The following is a 16,299-nucleotide window of genomic DNA, read 5'->3' on the forward strand; positions in this document are numbered from 1 at the left end:
GCAGAGTCAGACACAGAAGATAAAAGTAAGCATGGAGGAGAGCAGAGCTGAATAACAAGTGGGATAAACAAAAGTGGGGCATGTATTCAGCAGATGGCAGATCGTAAAGGACAGGGACGCACTGAACGGCCCTAAACTGAAGAGCTGAGGGGCGCTTATTGAAGTCTCAGAAGATAAAAAGACAAAGAGGAAGATACGCTTTTATCGGAGGAGGAGGGTGTGAAAATCTAAGGGCAGAGTAGGTGTCAGGAGAAAAAGAAAGAGGGAGGTGGGTGGATTGATTGATAGAGGAAATTTAGTTCTAATGAGAGTAACAAAAGAAGTAGAACAAGCTTAATGGAATTACGCTGAGAGTGAAATGCAAAAAAGAGAAGAGTTTTGAGAGACGGAGGACAGAGGAGAGCTACAGATGGAGAGGGTTGAGTTACAGACAAAGATTTTTATTGGAGGAGAATGGAACAAATGGAAATGAAGGCATTAACTGAACTGACACCGTTGTTAATGATGGTGTAATTGACTTAGACAATCACTGGCTTAGAAACCCGATATCAGATGTTGAACTGTCTTCACTGGAGTCGGGCGGCGACGCCACTTCGCGGCTCAGCACCCATTTCCGTAAACATATCCGTGCTGAAATTTGCGGGACATGAATGACTGAGCACACAGCAATTTGCGATATACTTAACAGGATTTCCTTTCGTATTATCAAACAGAAAGAGCAGCATCATGTTGACATTCTGCGCACACACGCATTTGATACACACTGCCGCATAACTCCTCCAGCATCAGTATCCTCAATACACCACGCAGCCAGATAACATGTTGCATTCGGAGTAAGGCGGAGTGTAATTTAGTTTTTGTACTACTATCTTATCAGTCTTGCTCTCTCCTACAGTTACTGATGTCAACACATTTGGGCATATTCTCTGGGGGAGGCTCTCAGGCATTCGAGGAAATGTAGGAAATCATATCACAGTAAATAGATATAACTCTGGCTGGTATGTGAGCTCAAGAGTGTTTCAGTATGTTTTATATTCTAGTGACTCCGTAGCATATTATTACAGAAACTAACAGTGTCAGTCAAAGGGCCCTGTTTAAACCCAAGGTCTAAACTGCGTAGAGCAGCGACATGTAGGGCTTCTGCTAGGTAAACGTTTCACAATCTGGGTGTTAAGAAAAGCAGGATTTATACTTGTTTGTCAGCTCGATGCAGAGCCTACACCGTAGCCTACACACATGGCCTACTGTACGCTGTTGTGAGCATTTACACGTGTGCAGTGGTGTGTCTGTGTCACTCTGCTGTTACACCTCCAAAATATTAGTTGGCGGTGGGGTTTCTGCTAAGTACTGTGAAGTTTAGTTGAGTCAAAACACACATTAAATGTGGCTTAATAGAGACAATTTCAAATACAAATACAACACGCTAATGTTTTTAGCACAAGCCTATGGCATTCTACATTGTATAAATTAGCCTAGTGGCTAGCGAACTTTTCCTCTGCTCATATGAAGCCAGGGACAACAGCAACATTAACAAAGGTAATGTTACAAAATTCAGCTCCATTACAACTCAGAAGGTTCACTGACAAAACAAATGTCTTGTACTGAACACGTTTCCAAACAAATATAACATGCTAACGTTATTAGCACAAGCCTATTGCATTTTACATTGGCTTAGGGTATGGTGAAGGCTCTATGTCGACACAGAGCCTGCGCCATAGGTACGGCGTCAATTTGACGCATAAGTATAAATCCTGCTTAAGCATAGGGACAAGTGGAGATTTCCTCTGCTCATATGCATACACACAAGACTTAAAATGCTGTTTTGTGGAGGCTTTATTGTCTTCACAATTTATCGTTTATTATCTGTGAAATTAAAGTAAATAAAAGCTTTGTTTCCACTGAGGGAAATGGTTTCAGCTCACAGAAACAGACAGGAGGTCTGTGATGCGTACTTTCATTTCTGGGGAGGTGCATGTCAGGAAAAGCGTTGATTCGACGCGTAAGTATAAATCCCGCTTAAGGCACAAGGGGCAAAGGGGTTGTATTTAATCCCTTAATTAATCATAGGTGTGTTTTGGGTATAACATGAATTCAACAAATCAGTGTCATCTCCTATTCCCTTCCTATTTCCCTCACATGGCGGATTCAGCATATTTGAGAAGCAAGCAGTTTTCTGCTAAAAGTAGTGCAGAAAGAGCAGTAAAGTCACTGCAGCAAATATCGTTGGACCTTTAAGCAGCAAAACTAACAATTGGAGTTATAAACTTGACAGAGGAAACAGAATTAAACTTCTGGCTTCTGAAATAATCAATGAAGTTATGCTGCTCCTCGTGTGTAAATGCACACAGCATCTCTTCTTAATGGGGAGTTGGACAGCAGCTCTGCTCTGCTCTCTGCTACGTTCACATTTTAGAGAAGGTAATTAATGTTTTCCTCATTAATGATGTATTATTTTACCCACTCACAGCTCATCTGCGCATCCCTGTGTGTGTAACAAGCAAAGTGTATGCATATTGTGAACCTGTAGGTGCATCTTACTATCTTGCAGCCTTTGAATAGCAGGGATTATTGTTACTCTGGCTTTAGACCAGGTTTTTGTTGGTCAATTATGCAGTCGCCTTCTGCTGCCTCAAAATAGTAACACGGCAACAACATTCCTGACCGCACCTCATTTTAAAACCTGCTTTGTGCCGTTGTTTTTAATGTGTATTTCATTACTCAAATAACAACAAAGTTCTGCCGTATGTGTAAGTGTATTCAGCTTAATTTATTTTATCAATTATTTTTCCTCTCTATTTGTGTTTTTAGGAAGTGATCGAGGCCATAGCAGAGTGTGCCTTCAAGACCTCGCCCTTCCCCATCATCCTGTCTTTTGAGAACCACGTGGACTCGTAAGTCAGCAGATTGTGTGAAGTCAGGCGTGCAAAGTCTACAGAATGAGTGCTGACTGTATTGATCAGCACAGTCCGTCACTGGATGGTTTAACATCAGTAGGCCCAATCAGCCCTTCTGTGTGTATCAGCTGTTTAGATATCAACTCAGCTTTTAAGAGAAAGATGTCATTGGTTGTTTTGTCTTTTAACAGCTCTGAGGGGCTTCTTAGGAGCAACATCTAGGCCTTTAACGATAATGACGTTATCGACCTATCGTATGATAAATGGGCAAATGACTTAGATCATTTTGCTGACCTTGATATTGTCCGTTGTGTTTACATGGATGTTTGTTCACATAAGACTTTCACCAACATTTCAGCCAACGTGATGCCCAAATAATCAGGTTTCCCGGAGCATGATAAGACTTAGATGCAGTGATTCTCCCATTTTTTCCTCTCCACCCCTGGCTTCTTGCACGAGTCCGAAGAAAACTAAAACACTTCAAATACAGTATAGCACAGTGTAGCTTACAGGTAGCCTGAAGAGGCACAGTCCTGATAGTCATTAGAATGCCAACCACTGGAAGTCCATTGTTTGTAGTTTTAAACTCCAACAACTTCAGCCTCCACTCCGTAAATCCACCAGCAAGCTGCTCACCTCCCCGGCCGTCGATCCCCGGGAGCCAACAGCAGCACACTGGCAGGATTATGGAGGTAATTGTGATGTTCCCAGGGGTTGCTAAGCTTGGCTTTTAGTCGCAAGTGAACTTCACCACAAGCACTGGCTGCTGAAACAGGTGAAGTGCATTACATTCTAAGTTTATTTACTTTATTAATCCCCTGAGGGGAAATTCAATGTTCTAGTTTGACCAGCTGAGTTGCAGGTGACATCATCAGTCGCCTGTAGTCTAGCTCAGACCAGCCACTTCACACCGTTCTAAAACGGTTTCATCTCATCGTGATTCTTTGGTCTGAACTGGGCTTTAGATTTAGGGGAGTTAATGGAATCCATTGGTGAGGTTTACAGATTGTGACTAGCTGAAACTTCTCCCAGGTAGAATTTCTTCACCGTTCACTGTTCAGGGGGTTTTTACCGTGAGCTGAATTATCCGCAGAGGTCCCTTCTTCTTCAGTACAAACAGACCAGGTGATTTAAACCGGAAAAAACACAGATAAAGCAGTTTCATGAAAAAATATCTCTAACTACTTTGGCTGATGTGAAAACATGAAAATGTGAATGGCCCTATCTTGATCCAGTGTTTAGTTTCTGTAGACAAGGACCCGCTCCCTATGTAAATATAAATGGCTAATTTTAAGGTAACAAAAACTCAACAGTTCTTATTTCATATATAAATTTATAATTTAATATACTATTTAAAAAATGTGTCAAATATTTTTCTAAATTTGTATTCCAATTTAAAGTACATTGCTTTTTGAAAGGGTGTATGTGCATTATTATATTATACACTCACTGGCCACTTTATTAGCTACACCTGTTCAGCTGCTCGTTATCGCAAATAGCTAATCAGCCAATCACGTGGCAGCGACTCAGTGCCTTTAGGCATGTAGACATGGTCAAGGTGACCTGCTGAAGTTCAAACTGAGCATCAGAATGGGGAAGAAAGGTGATTTAAGTGACTTTGAACGTGGCATGGTTGTTGGTGCCAGACGGGCTGGTGTGAGTTTTTCAGAAACTGCTGATCTACTGGGATTTTCACACAAACATCTCTAGGGCTTACAGAGGATGGTCTGAAATAGCAGTTGCAACCCAGTAATAGCAAGGTGTACCTAATAAAATAGCCTGTGGGTGTATGCGATTATATTGTCATCATATTAGTGGCATAAATTGGTGTCAAAATGACAATGATAATGTTTATTTTCAGTCATTTCTGGGACAATATATCATCCAACAACAGCAGTTACTGTGACAGGCCTTGTAACATATGTATTCAGTGTATGTTTGTATTTAGCAGATAAACCATGATAATGAGTGTTTGTGTTTGTGTGTGTGTGTGTGTGTGTGTGTGTGTGTGTGATGACTCCCAGACCGAAGCAGCAGGCTAAGATGGCTGAATACTGCCGGTCAATATTTGGAGACGCATTACTGACAGACCCTCTGGAGAAATATCCTGTGAGTACATAAGATGCTCAAACACACACACACATGTGCATGTGCTCACACATACATTCACACTTGCCTAGTCTCCCTGTTGCACCCTCTCTTTCTAACACACACAGATGCATACGTCATGGCCAGCGGCGAGAGATTCAGCACAGATTATTACACAGATGAGTGCACCAAAGAAATGTCCTTGAACACTGCTGGCCAGCTCGCTGCCCATACAGATATACATTCGGGAGTCAAAAAGCCACAAGTTCCCGGACACTGACAAATATATTAATTCATTCGTTCACACACACAGACACACACACTAATATTTGTCTGTGTCCTCTCCCCCTCTCCATCTGTCTCAAAAGCAGCACCATATCGACATGTCCTCTAGCACCTGGCAAAATGTGTTGTTGCTGTCTTTCCTCTTTCTGTCACTCCTGGCACGCTCCTAAATGGCCTCCTAGACTTTATCTCTCTGTCTCTCTCCGCTGTTTCATTCTCATTTTCAATCACAGACACACACACACACATACCTGTGGCTATTTACGTGCCATGGAAGCCAACTTTTAATGATTCCTCCTGCAGTCGTTTTTATTCCCCTGCATCACCTCTCCGTTATCACGGGGGAGACTGCAAATGACAGCCGTGTAAGATTAAATGGAAGTGTTTTACGCTGTAATCTAAACGTGGCTTTTCTTGGCAGCCCTTTATCTGTCTCTCCTCTGTTGCCATGGCTACCAGTCAAAAGCTTGCTTTGTCTCTTTGTGGCCAAACTCTCTTACCCCCCCCCACAGGCGTCTTTGTGTGTAATGACGCAGGCACTTACGTGAGGGAAATGTTAGACACTTGTCGCACAAACTCTTACGTGCACACTCAGACACCTCTCACAGTGTCGGGGGGGGGGTCACATGGGAACATATACATGCAATCCTGCACACACATATGTGATATCCACCAGGGATGTCTTCTTGTCCCCGCTGATATAACACTGTAGAGCAGCTTAAGTTCCCAGCTGCTTTCTGACTGGATTTGACATTGAAGTATTATCAGGGGGAAGCCTTTCGAATGGAGTGGCTGAGGGAAGGAGAAGGAGAGAGATATGAGGAGACAGACACCAAGGGAGAAGTTAGAGAGAGAGAGGGAGGGAGACAGAAAGAGAAAGTGCCGTTGAGGAATCAGATTTCTACCACTGAGCATGTAATAACTGGGAAAGGTGAGTGCAATGACAACCACTCCCCTCTGGCATGGAGACAGCAATGTATACAGCGTATCAAATGGGATATCAGCTCCGTTAGTCCATAGGGGCAGGGGCAGATGGGGTAATATAGCTAGATTGGTTTCGGTTGAGCCTAAGGTGAGAATAAAGGGGATTACAGTTTTCTGAGAAATTCAAGCTCCTCTTGTATCTCCACTCCACAAAAAGTGTCGTCGGTGGTGAATAGGAGAGACTGGTGACAGTGTTTGTTTGTTTCAATTAAACTGAGAACAGTCTGCTCTTTCCCAAAAAAAATTAGCTGAAATTACTTAAAAATTGGATTCGCCATGAACATGCTTTCTTGTTTGTTATATGGCTCTCATCGCCGCATTCATTATGCTGATGAAGCCTGCGTTGCCAGAACGGTTTCATTATAACTGCTGAAAAAATATGTTGAGAAATAAAGCTGTTTTTCTTGCAGTTTGTTCAGTTTTGTCGAGGCTTAGTTTAAAGCTGCGGACGGTACCAGAGTTGGCAAGGCGAAATGCACTTGCACTCAGAAAGCAGGCAGGATTGAGAATCATGTGGGCAGAGGAGCAAGTATAAGATGTTGGAGCTAAGGTAGCTAGCAGGAAAACAACAACTTTACAGAAATTTAAGATGATACACCTTTAATTCAAAGCTACATTACTACATCACACTCCTTGCTTGCAGTTACACAACAACAGGCAATACTTCCACATGGAAAGGTTTATTCCTCCTTTTCTAAAATCGGCCTCATAATGGAAACTTAAATGACCTGATAATCTGCCCAAGATGGCCAGAGACAGTCAGATGTTGCACAGACACCTGAAACACATTGAATTTGAAAGGAAGTATTCATATCTGTAACTTAAAGTAAGTAAAAGTGACAATACCTCAGTGTTAAATTACTTGTTGACAAGTCAAAGTCCTGAATTAAAAAACTGAGCATAGCATTCAGGCAGGACACAATGTCAAGCTCAACTCACACTTCCTCTACAAGCTGCTTTGCAACCCTCCTCCACCCCAGCTCCTCCTTTTCAAGCTGTGTCTGACTTCTCAATGTCATGTCTGTTGTCATTGATGCTGCTCTATTCTGTTCCCGGGGGGTCTTTGCTGCTGCTCTCCCTGCCTTAAAGTCCATTCTCACTGAGGGCGAATATCCGCTCGGATTATTCTCGCGGAAAAATATAAAAGTTGATTTCATGGAAGTTTGCACACCGGGGACGGAACTTTCGTGCGGTGAAAAAAGTTTCCGCCCAGACTTTGACCCCCGCGGAATTCACCGGCGGAACTACACAGCTGGGCCAATGAAATTGTTTGTTTATAGTCACGCAGACTGGGAGAGTCCGAAATCCAGTCAGGCTTGACAGTGTGGTAGAAAGGTTGATAATTTCACAGCACCCCGTCCTTTTTGATAAAAGACAGGATGATTTTATGAACAATGAATTAAAGGACAACGTCTGGCAGTCCATTGTCCAGCTTGGTGGCTGCGGTGAGAGTGGTAAGTGCTAAAGAAAGTTGATGTTGACGCTTGTTAAACGTTAGCTTGCTAGCTCGCTGCCTCTGCTGCTGCTGCTGCTACTCTCGTCCATGTTCATCCGCACCCGTTCACGCAGCCCGGACTTGGAACACAACAACGTGAAATTCCGCACCACGTCCGTACCGCGCCTGTGTGTATGGTTTGAGCGCAGAAAGGCGCTGCGCGAATATTCCGCAAATCCGTCCCGCATTTCCGTATCGCGGCAGTGAAAATGTAAAAGTTTAGGCTTTCCATGTAGGCGCATGGAAGGGCAGGGAGGTTTGCTCTCTCTGCCTCAAGCTTTCCTTGTTTGCACGTGGAAGGGCAGAGACGTGTGCTCTCTCTGACGTAAGGCTTTCCACGTAGGCACGTGGAAGAGGCTTTCTGCGTAGGCCAGAGAAAAGACAGAGAGGCCCCAGAACAGAAACATATCGCCAAATATAATACTGCAAATGGAAATAAAGTTTTCTTTTACTGACTGACTGAACTGTACTTTAGTAAAAGTAAAAAAAAGTAAAAGTACTAATTTTGTAGAAAATGACACCTTTGAGTGTTATATTAACACTGGTATTTTTTCATCTACACAGCAATAGCAGGTAAACTTCCTGATTACCTCTGTACCTGTTTCTGTCTCAGCTCTGGCAGTTACCAGCTACGCTCCTCCAAGTGGTTGCTTTTTAATGTTTCGGGTCGATTAACATGGTATAAAAAGCGACAGCGTGTACAAATAGTGTTGGGGTTGACAGTAATATACATTTTAACTGTTCCTAAGAAATATAACGCATAACCAACAAGATTTCAGGTGATACTATTACATTTAAAATATCACGTAACGTGTTACCACCCAAAAGCTGTTTTCATTTTTCCTTCATCCACACTGATCCACTTCCACCAGTGTGCCACCAGAAAAAATACTGCCTGAAGGTTGTTGTGTCATATTACAGACTACATTACAGAAGGGTGCTGCAGGTGGTCACATATCTGGGTCATGCTGCTCTGTGCGTTATCATGTTCAATGTGTTTTCATTCATACGCCTGAAATCTAATAGGTAATGCAGTGTATTATTTCAGTACGGCTGAAACTGTCTGTTACACTTTGACATTTTTAATACACTTTTAATTACCGACTTTCCGACCTTTATCTGACTTCTTTTCTTCTAAAATTACGAGTTTAATCTTGTAATATTTCGACTTTATTCTGTTAGATTTATGATTTTATTCTCGAAATCCAAGATTTTTTTTCTTTTAACATGGCCCTAATCCTCCTTCGTTGTTATTGGCTGGGGGGCTACACACCCAGGAACATCCCAAACAATGCATAATAAGAAGAAAATCAAACCACACCACACATTTCTAGGGTTCATAGAATCAAATGCAAATGTTTATTTTACTTTTTTTCCTGCCTCTATTGATGCCCTCATTTTACTTCACTCTACAAGTAAGCAAAAAACATGTTAAGTGATATTGAGGGGAAGAGCCTACAGTAATTGAAATATCCAGGTAAACTGTAGATTAATCAGACAGGTTCAGTGCTGTAAATCTGAGTGCGGTCAAGATTATGTGTCACTTCCAGTGTTGTGCCACTTCCATTTAAGTGGAACTGTTTGAGTGAAGCCAAGGCAAACGGAACGCCTAATCTTTGTTAAATCACTTCCCAACAACAACAGTAGAAAGGTGCAGATGGATGTGTGTGGCAGCTGGGAAACTGGGCCATTGGATGGAAAATCTTGGCTCCAGTTTGGTGTATGAATCACTGCTCCACTGCTCTTTAAACTAAGTAAAAGTAGGAAACCTTTTAAGTTTGGTTATGTTTATAGCTGGTAAGTTGTAAACTCTGTGTGTTGTGAGTGTATTCAACATCACTGCTGACTTCCTCCATAATGCATTATTAATATCCCTAAACACTGTCATCCAAAAGCAGTGTACCCCATAAATAAATCAGAGATCTTCCTACTTCCAGCCAGCTCCCACGAGAGGGCGAATATTTGTGTTTAACGCTCAGTTTCCCCCCAGGAAGCTGATTTTTAGTGTTGAAAGTGTAAACTTTTGAGCTGGTACATCAACAGAGTTTGTAATGCTCAGTGCCGATCCTCACGGTCACTAACAAGCTCTGCTCAGCAGAATCTTCCAGGGTGAATTTTGAGCAGGGTGAGATTTTTCTCTTTAAAAAACTGCCATGATTTACATTTTGAATGACTCACTCCAGTAAACAGCTTCAGTATTTTCCTCCTGTAATTACCTAATTTGTCTCCAAACTGTAAAATACGGCCGTAATGGAGCAATCTTTAGCAGTATGGGAACATTTTGGGACTCGGCAATATTTCTTTTTAGGATTTTCCTTGTTTAAACTCTCTTTCAAGCCACAGAGTATTGCTTTACTCTGCAGAAACGTTTCTCATGAACTTATGCTTTCATCTTTCTTTTTCTAGACGACCTTATTATAATTATTTTGACCTCTCTGTGTTCATCGCTTTCCAGCTGGAGTCCAGTGTGCCGCTGCCGAGCCCGATGGAGCTGATGGGCAAGATCCTGGTGAAGAACAAGAAGAAGCACCACAAGACAGACGGGAGCACCAAGAAGAAACTGTCGGAGCAGGTTTCCAACACCTACAGCGATTCTTCCAGTGTGTGTGAGCCCTCCTCGCCCAGTGCAGGTACAGCACGCACAGTCACACCCCACAAACAGAGCCACCATGTCACACTGGAGCCGCTGAGTTATGATGTTTCAGATGTAAAATGTAGCCTGACCATCTGGGTCCATCTGCAATATGGACCAGCACCTCTCTGCCGTCCAGAAACTGAATCACTGGAGCGAAACAGAGCTATTGTTTATCATTCATCATTTTCATGGCCCTCTCCATCAGCTGAAGGTATTATTGGCTGTTGCATACACTCCCTGTCAGACGTACACACTGTTAGTCACTGGGGCGTCTTAAACACGGGGCAGTTGTGGCTTTCAGTGTGTCGTGTGTGTGCATGCTGCTGTGTGTACTTAACTGTCTGCTGAACTTTTATATGTCTCACTTTATGGGTTTTTATATTTTCACAGCTGCTATTTGATTTTAGTTTTTCCTAATCCTTCATATCTGTATTGGAGTTGGCTACACCTCTTTGTGTCCTTTATATCTGTGTGTATGCATGCTTCATTCTTGTATTTTATACTCCCCAGTATTTATTCATGTTTGTAAATTACGGATATCACTCAGTTGTAAGTTGTAATAGATTTTGCAATCAATTATCTGTAGTTTTCTTTGGTAGCTGAGCAGTGAGCTTCATTCTTACAGCAACACACACACTGCCCCCTGGTGTACAAAGATAAGCAGCACAAGTGGTTGACTTTTAATCATGAACAGACAGGAACCCATATGTTTAGTTTTAGAGGCGAGGCACAATGACACCTGTGGCTCTTCAGACAGACAAAACAAATAGACAAAAAAATACTCTACAAGACATGCGGCTGAAATTTCTGTATGATCAATGGATTGAACCCAAAGCCTAGTTCACATTACACGATTTTCACCCTGATTTTGCGTCGCGGAGACTATCGTAATCTTTTGAGTGTTCATACCTGGCGACATGTGTTTCGGTCAGCAGGAATCTCGCCAACTGTATTATGACCTGTGTGCACACACCACAAGATTTCTCCACGAGCCCTCGCCGACAGAGCCCCAGATAATGTAGACTCACAAGTCAGTCTTTAGACACTTTGCTTAACTAAAGACTGATGTCTTTCTCCCTGATTTTGTGTTTAGATGGGCGGATACAATTTCAGAGTTTAAAAAAAACTCCCTGCATTACAGAACCAATAGTAAATCTGCAGGGCGGTCCTTCGGTGGCTCACTGAACTCTTGGGCTCGTAAACATAGTCCGACTGCGTTAAAAGTTTTAAACAAAGTCGCTGTAAGTCCTTAATTTCCACAATCTTGTGGACTGAGCACACGTTTGATAAAACAGAGTTAAATCTCTCGGCATCCATTTTCAAGCTCTCTGTGTGTTTGTGTCCTTGCAGACGAGAAAAGGGGGAGCACACATTTCCGGGAGGGCATGTCCTTTTAAAAAATGCAAGAGGCGTTGCTTTGTTGCCGGCCGTTTTCTCCGGTGTGTTAAACACACTTTAGAAAGAAGTGTCCCCAGACTATCAGAAGGCGGAGATCTCTGATTGTCTGGTGGTGAGACTATAGATAATGTGCTGACGTCACCAAACTACGTTTTTTAGCTTGGAGACGACACATGGTAAAGGCATGGATATTCTTCCTAGTGTTGAATCAGATCTGCCTCCAGGGCCTGGGTCCAAACACAACGCACTCCCCGTTCCTGTGGAACCAGGGCTATGGAATCAAGCCCAAAAGAAGCGACTATCTTGCGTTTAAATAACAAGCAAGCCGACATAAGCATCTCCACTTAAGAAACAAGCCCAACGTCGCGGCTAATAAGCAGACCTGGCAAGTCTCAACCCTGCAGCTTGTCCTCCTCACATTTCTCCCGTCCTCCTGCGTGCTGACGTGGGACATATCCCACCTCTCATTGGCTGATGCTCTTTGTCAGTCATGTCACACTTCTCCAGTTTTCTAGCATGCCAGATATCCAGTCCCAGTCACAGACGAGGGGGCGACTTGCTCGTAGGCTTGTTCACACATGAGGACTCGTCGTGGCAGACTATCTGCAGACTCACCTCCGACCCAAGGTGGCTCTCAAGATCCTCTGCGACGTCAAAATCGCGGTGAAAATCGTGTAATGTGAACTAGGCTTAAGATGTGTTGATAGAGAACAGATTAATGATGTGAGATAATCCAGTAGTAAAGACAAAACAAAAAAAATGAAGATAAAAGTTAAATCAGAAAATTGCCTCTTCCGTCTTAGCTTTAGCTGACGTTAAGTTGAGCGCACAGTGACTGCCAATCCATCCTGAGAGTGTTTTGAGAGGCATTTTTGACATCCATTACTCATGCATCTCATGGAGCAGATATGTCTTCATTTTATTTAATGTATCAATCCACACTGATTCCATGAGACACGTCTCCCTCATCATTTTTAACACTTCAAGTCAATTTTTTAAATTTTCTTTATTTAAATTTTTCCAAGAATTAAGTTTACAAACCGTAACATTACGTAACATTACATAACAAGTCTGGTCCGGGAAAAAAGTGAATAAAAAAGAGACACAATAATGTGAGGTTAAGTAATTTTCTGTGCATCAATCCGATTCATATCCACTGCCCCCAATACAGACATATATCCAAGTCCATTTTATATTTAAGTCCAAGTGATTCCAATGGTTCCTTCCACTTCTGCAGAAAAAGATGAGACCTTCCATCAATACAAAATCCTATTTTTTCCAGAGTCACAACCTCAGATACCAAAGGTTTCCACATAGACACAGAAGGAGGGTCGTCCCTGAACAGTTTCACCATGATGGCTTTCTTCACCAGCATTAAAAGTCATTGAACAACTTCCTTATGTTGTTTAAGCGAGTCAGGGATATGTCCATGCAGACATAAAAGTGCTGACACCTGTTGACCTGTTGCTGTACTCAAGTCAATTTTTGTTGTTTAGTGAAGTGTAAATCTGCACAGACAGCTGTTTACATCACACATATTCAGCTGTATGTGTGTTTTGAACATAATTAAGCTGTAGTTGGTAACTTTTATAAAGATAGAAGAAGAAGAAGAAGAAAGATATACTTTATCAATCCCCAAGGGGAAATTCATGGCAGGGGGCATTGATGGCTTAGTGGATAGAGCAGGCGTCCCATGTACAAGGCTGTTGCCGCAGCGGCCCGGGTTTGATTCCAGTCACTGCTTGTTAACTGCAGTCAAACTGTCAAACTAGGCAGCGCTGATCAAATAAGAATCAAGATTCTGTTACTGTGTTGCCTATTTCTCACCTCAAATGTTTGCAGAGACATATTTTAGTGACTGTTCAGCTGTGAAATGAGAACGTTTATTAGTGGTCATGACGGGAACAGGCATGCAAAAATAAAACATTGCCCACCTGCTGGAGCAAAACGTTCTTATTTTAGAGTCACTTAAATATGTTTCTGGAAACATTTTAAGTGAGAAATAGGCAAATCAGTAACAGAATCTTGATTTGTATTTGCCTAGTTCGACAGTCTGACCACAGTTGATGAGCAGTGACTGACATGATTGAGACTCTAGCAAATTCTAAGCACTACGAAGAGGAGGAACAAACTGTAGCTTTAACCCTGTCTACTGTGATTGATCAAGGCTCCCAGTCTACGCTTACTTTGATACAGATAGATTTCCCTCACTTGCTACAGTGGGTGGGGAAATAAAATCAATGAGTCAGTATATAAGAACACTGCTGATTTCTTCCCATGGAGCTGACACGAAAACCTCTTTGGTTCAGTAAATTCCTGCTGTCAGTCAGCGTGGTGACGGCAGGTTAGCCAGCTGCTGTCCACGCGGCTCCCTGGGAGCTGCTGCTGACAGACGGCTGAGACGTTTACGGAAGACAGATTCAGTCAGTGTGGACTGGATGACAAGACGCTCAACACTCACGTCTCGCTTCCAGTGAGGATTCTCAGAAACATTTGAAGGCGACCTAGATGAGTGTATCATCAGTTTGATGAGCTCCTCTCTTCTCACATGTGAATTGTGGCAGTTTGGTTGTAGAAGGACAGTTTTTAAAGAGATTTTAGTGAGTGAAAGTGAAAGAAATGGCATTTTTGAAAAGTGAGGAGGACGTACCCTTGGATCAGTGTGGCTCTTTCTGTTTGTTCATCAAAGCAGCTCATAGCTTTTTAATGTCATGTCTAATGTTACCTGGTTATGAAGCACTTTGTCAAAAGGTGTTATCCAGTTAATATTACCATTTGTTACAGAATACAGAGTTCAGCAACACTCAGATTATTCTCTACTGCAGTTTTACTCAAGTTTGTCCTTGTACTGTTGTGGTAGTTTGTTGCTGATGATTTTGTTTTCCTCACACAGGTTCGACCAAAGAAGAGATGGCAGATTCCTCACAGCCTTCAGAGGGTGCCGAGCTCAGCCTGAGGCCGCACGGCAGAAAATCTATCGGTGAGTCATGCGTAGTACACAACCTCAGATTCTGCAGGAAAGCTTCAGCCGACCTCCTCACAGGCGGGCTGCACACACTATAGGTCAGTTCAACCATTACGCCGCTCAAATTAATTTCCTCAGTCAGTGTGACCTCAGATTCAGCGGGAAAATCTTCAGTAGATCTCTCATTATGTGGGTGCAGAGGATGGGTCAGCTCGACCAAAACAATATTAAAATTAATTTCCTCAGCTGCCGCGAGCTCGGTGGGTTGGGACCTGTCAGCGTGAGGCTTATTTGTGTCTCAGCTGTGGATGTAATGGAGGCAACTGATCCCAGATAGAGACTAGTTAAATGGCTATCAGCTTTCTGACCAGCCTGTCCAATGTTCTGCATAAAATATGTGGAAATGTTAATTGAATTTACACACATTTAGCCTTGGTTCATTTAGCTTTATTTATGGTGTTTATCCGTGACTATGTTTGTGACTCAGGTGAGGTGGAGGCAGAGAGTGAGGATGAAGATGACGACGACGACGACTGTAAAAAAGGCTCGATGGATGAGGTGTGTATCTCACATTAAATTCAAATACTAGTAATAATAATGCAGATCTACAGGGTGCTATTTGCATGTCATGTGCTGATGCTGCCCTCTAGTGTGTGCATATGATAATGCATTTTATTTCTTCTGATGTCTTGCCAAAGTCCTGAATAAAAGAGTTTATGGGATTATTTTGCCATGAAACATCCTTCTCATTGTTTTCAAGGATTAAAACAGACCCTTTGTTGCAGGTATACTATGCAGGGTTTTCCTAAAACACAATGTAAAGACATAAGTAATCCCTCTTAATCATCACTTATGACTCAGTAGAAGTGTGTGGTGGTATTTATCTGCAGAGGCTCTGCACTGAAAAAATGCAATTACAGCAAACAAGACTTTAACTTTCACTGGCGATATTATTGTCAAACAGCAGCTGACACTTCCTGCATAGTATACATTTAAAGCATTGTGCTGGATTACATCAGATATGTGTGTGTTGTTATGTGCAGGGTACGGCAGGCAGTGAGGCCTTTGCCACAGAGGAAATGTCCAACCTGGTCATCTACATCCAGCCAGTCAAGTTTAACAGCTTCGAGGCTTCCAAAAGTATGTGACACATAGCTGAAAACAGCTTTATGATATTGGAATAAAACCTTTTAAATATAAATGACAGCTCCACACATGAGCTCTGTAGAAATCACAATCTCAGTCTGAGTCACTGTGATCAACATATCACTATATCTGCCCACAGAGATCAACCGCAGTTACCAGATGTCGTCCTTCGTAGAGACCAAAGCTTTGGAGCAACTGACCAAATCTCCTGTAGAGTTTGTGGAGTATCCTTCTCAGTTTGACTGTTCCACTTAATATTTCTCACAATGTTTGAATCTAATTTGCATTCTGTTCGTCGAGTCATGCCTGCAGAGCACACACTGCATTACATCTAATTATATTCCTTACTGCTCTTCATCATTTCATTCATGTGGCATCATCTTGTCAAAAAGAAGTAATAATGACATCA

The 16,299-nt window shown here is 42.4% G+C and overlaps 1 protein-coding gene across 3 annotated transcripts in view; it reads left to right on the forward strand.

The window, feature by feature from the left end:
* The window catches only part of LOC126398821 (1-phosphatidylinositol 4,5-bisphosphate phosphodiesterase beta-1), a 207,704-nt gene that overhangs the window by 144,409 nt on the left and 46,996 nt on the right, over positions 1–16,299 (forward strand). For all 3 annotated transcript variants that reach the window (XR_007570817.1, XM_050058427.1, XM_050058428.1), the window contains exons 12-18: positions 2,809–2,891; positions 4,919–5,003; positions 10,202–10,376; positions 14,673–14,759; positions 15,232–15,302; positions 15,788–15,884; positions 16,030–16,114. Coding sequence is in view for 2 of the 3 variants with exons in the window: in XM_050058427.1 (XP_049914384.1) it covers positions 2,809–2,891; positions 4,919–5,003; positions 10,202–10,376; positions 14,673–14,759; positions 15,232–15,302; positions 15,788–15,884; positions 16,030–16,114 (683 nt within the window). In the remaining variant the exon portion in view is untranslated. The remainder of the gene's footprint in view (positions 1–2,808; positions 2,892–4,918; positions 5,004–10,201; positions 10,377–14,672; positions 14,760–15,231; positions 15,303–15,787; positions 15,885–16,029; positions 16,115–16,299) is intronic.

The sequence above is a fragment of the Epinephelus moara genome, chromosome 12 (assembly GCF_006386435.1).
Source record: "Epinephelus moara isolate mb chromosome 12, YSFRI_EMoa_1.0, whole genome shotgun sequence".
Lineage (NCBI taxonomy): Eukaryota > Metazoa > Chordata > Actinopteri > Perciformes > Serranidae > Epinephelus > Epinephelus moara.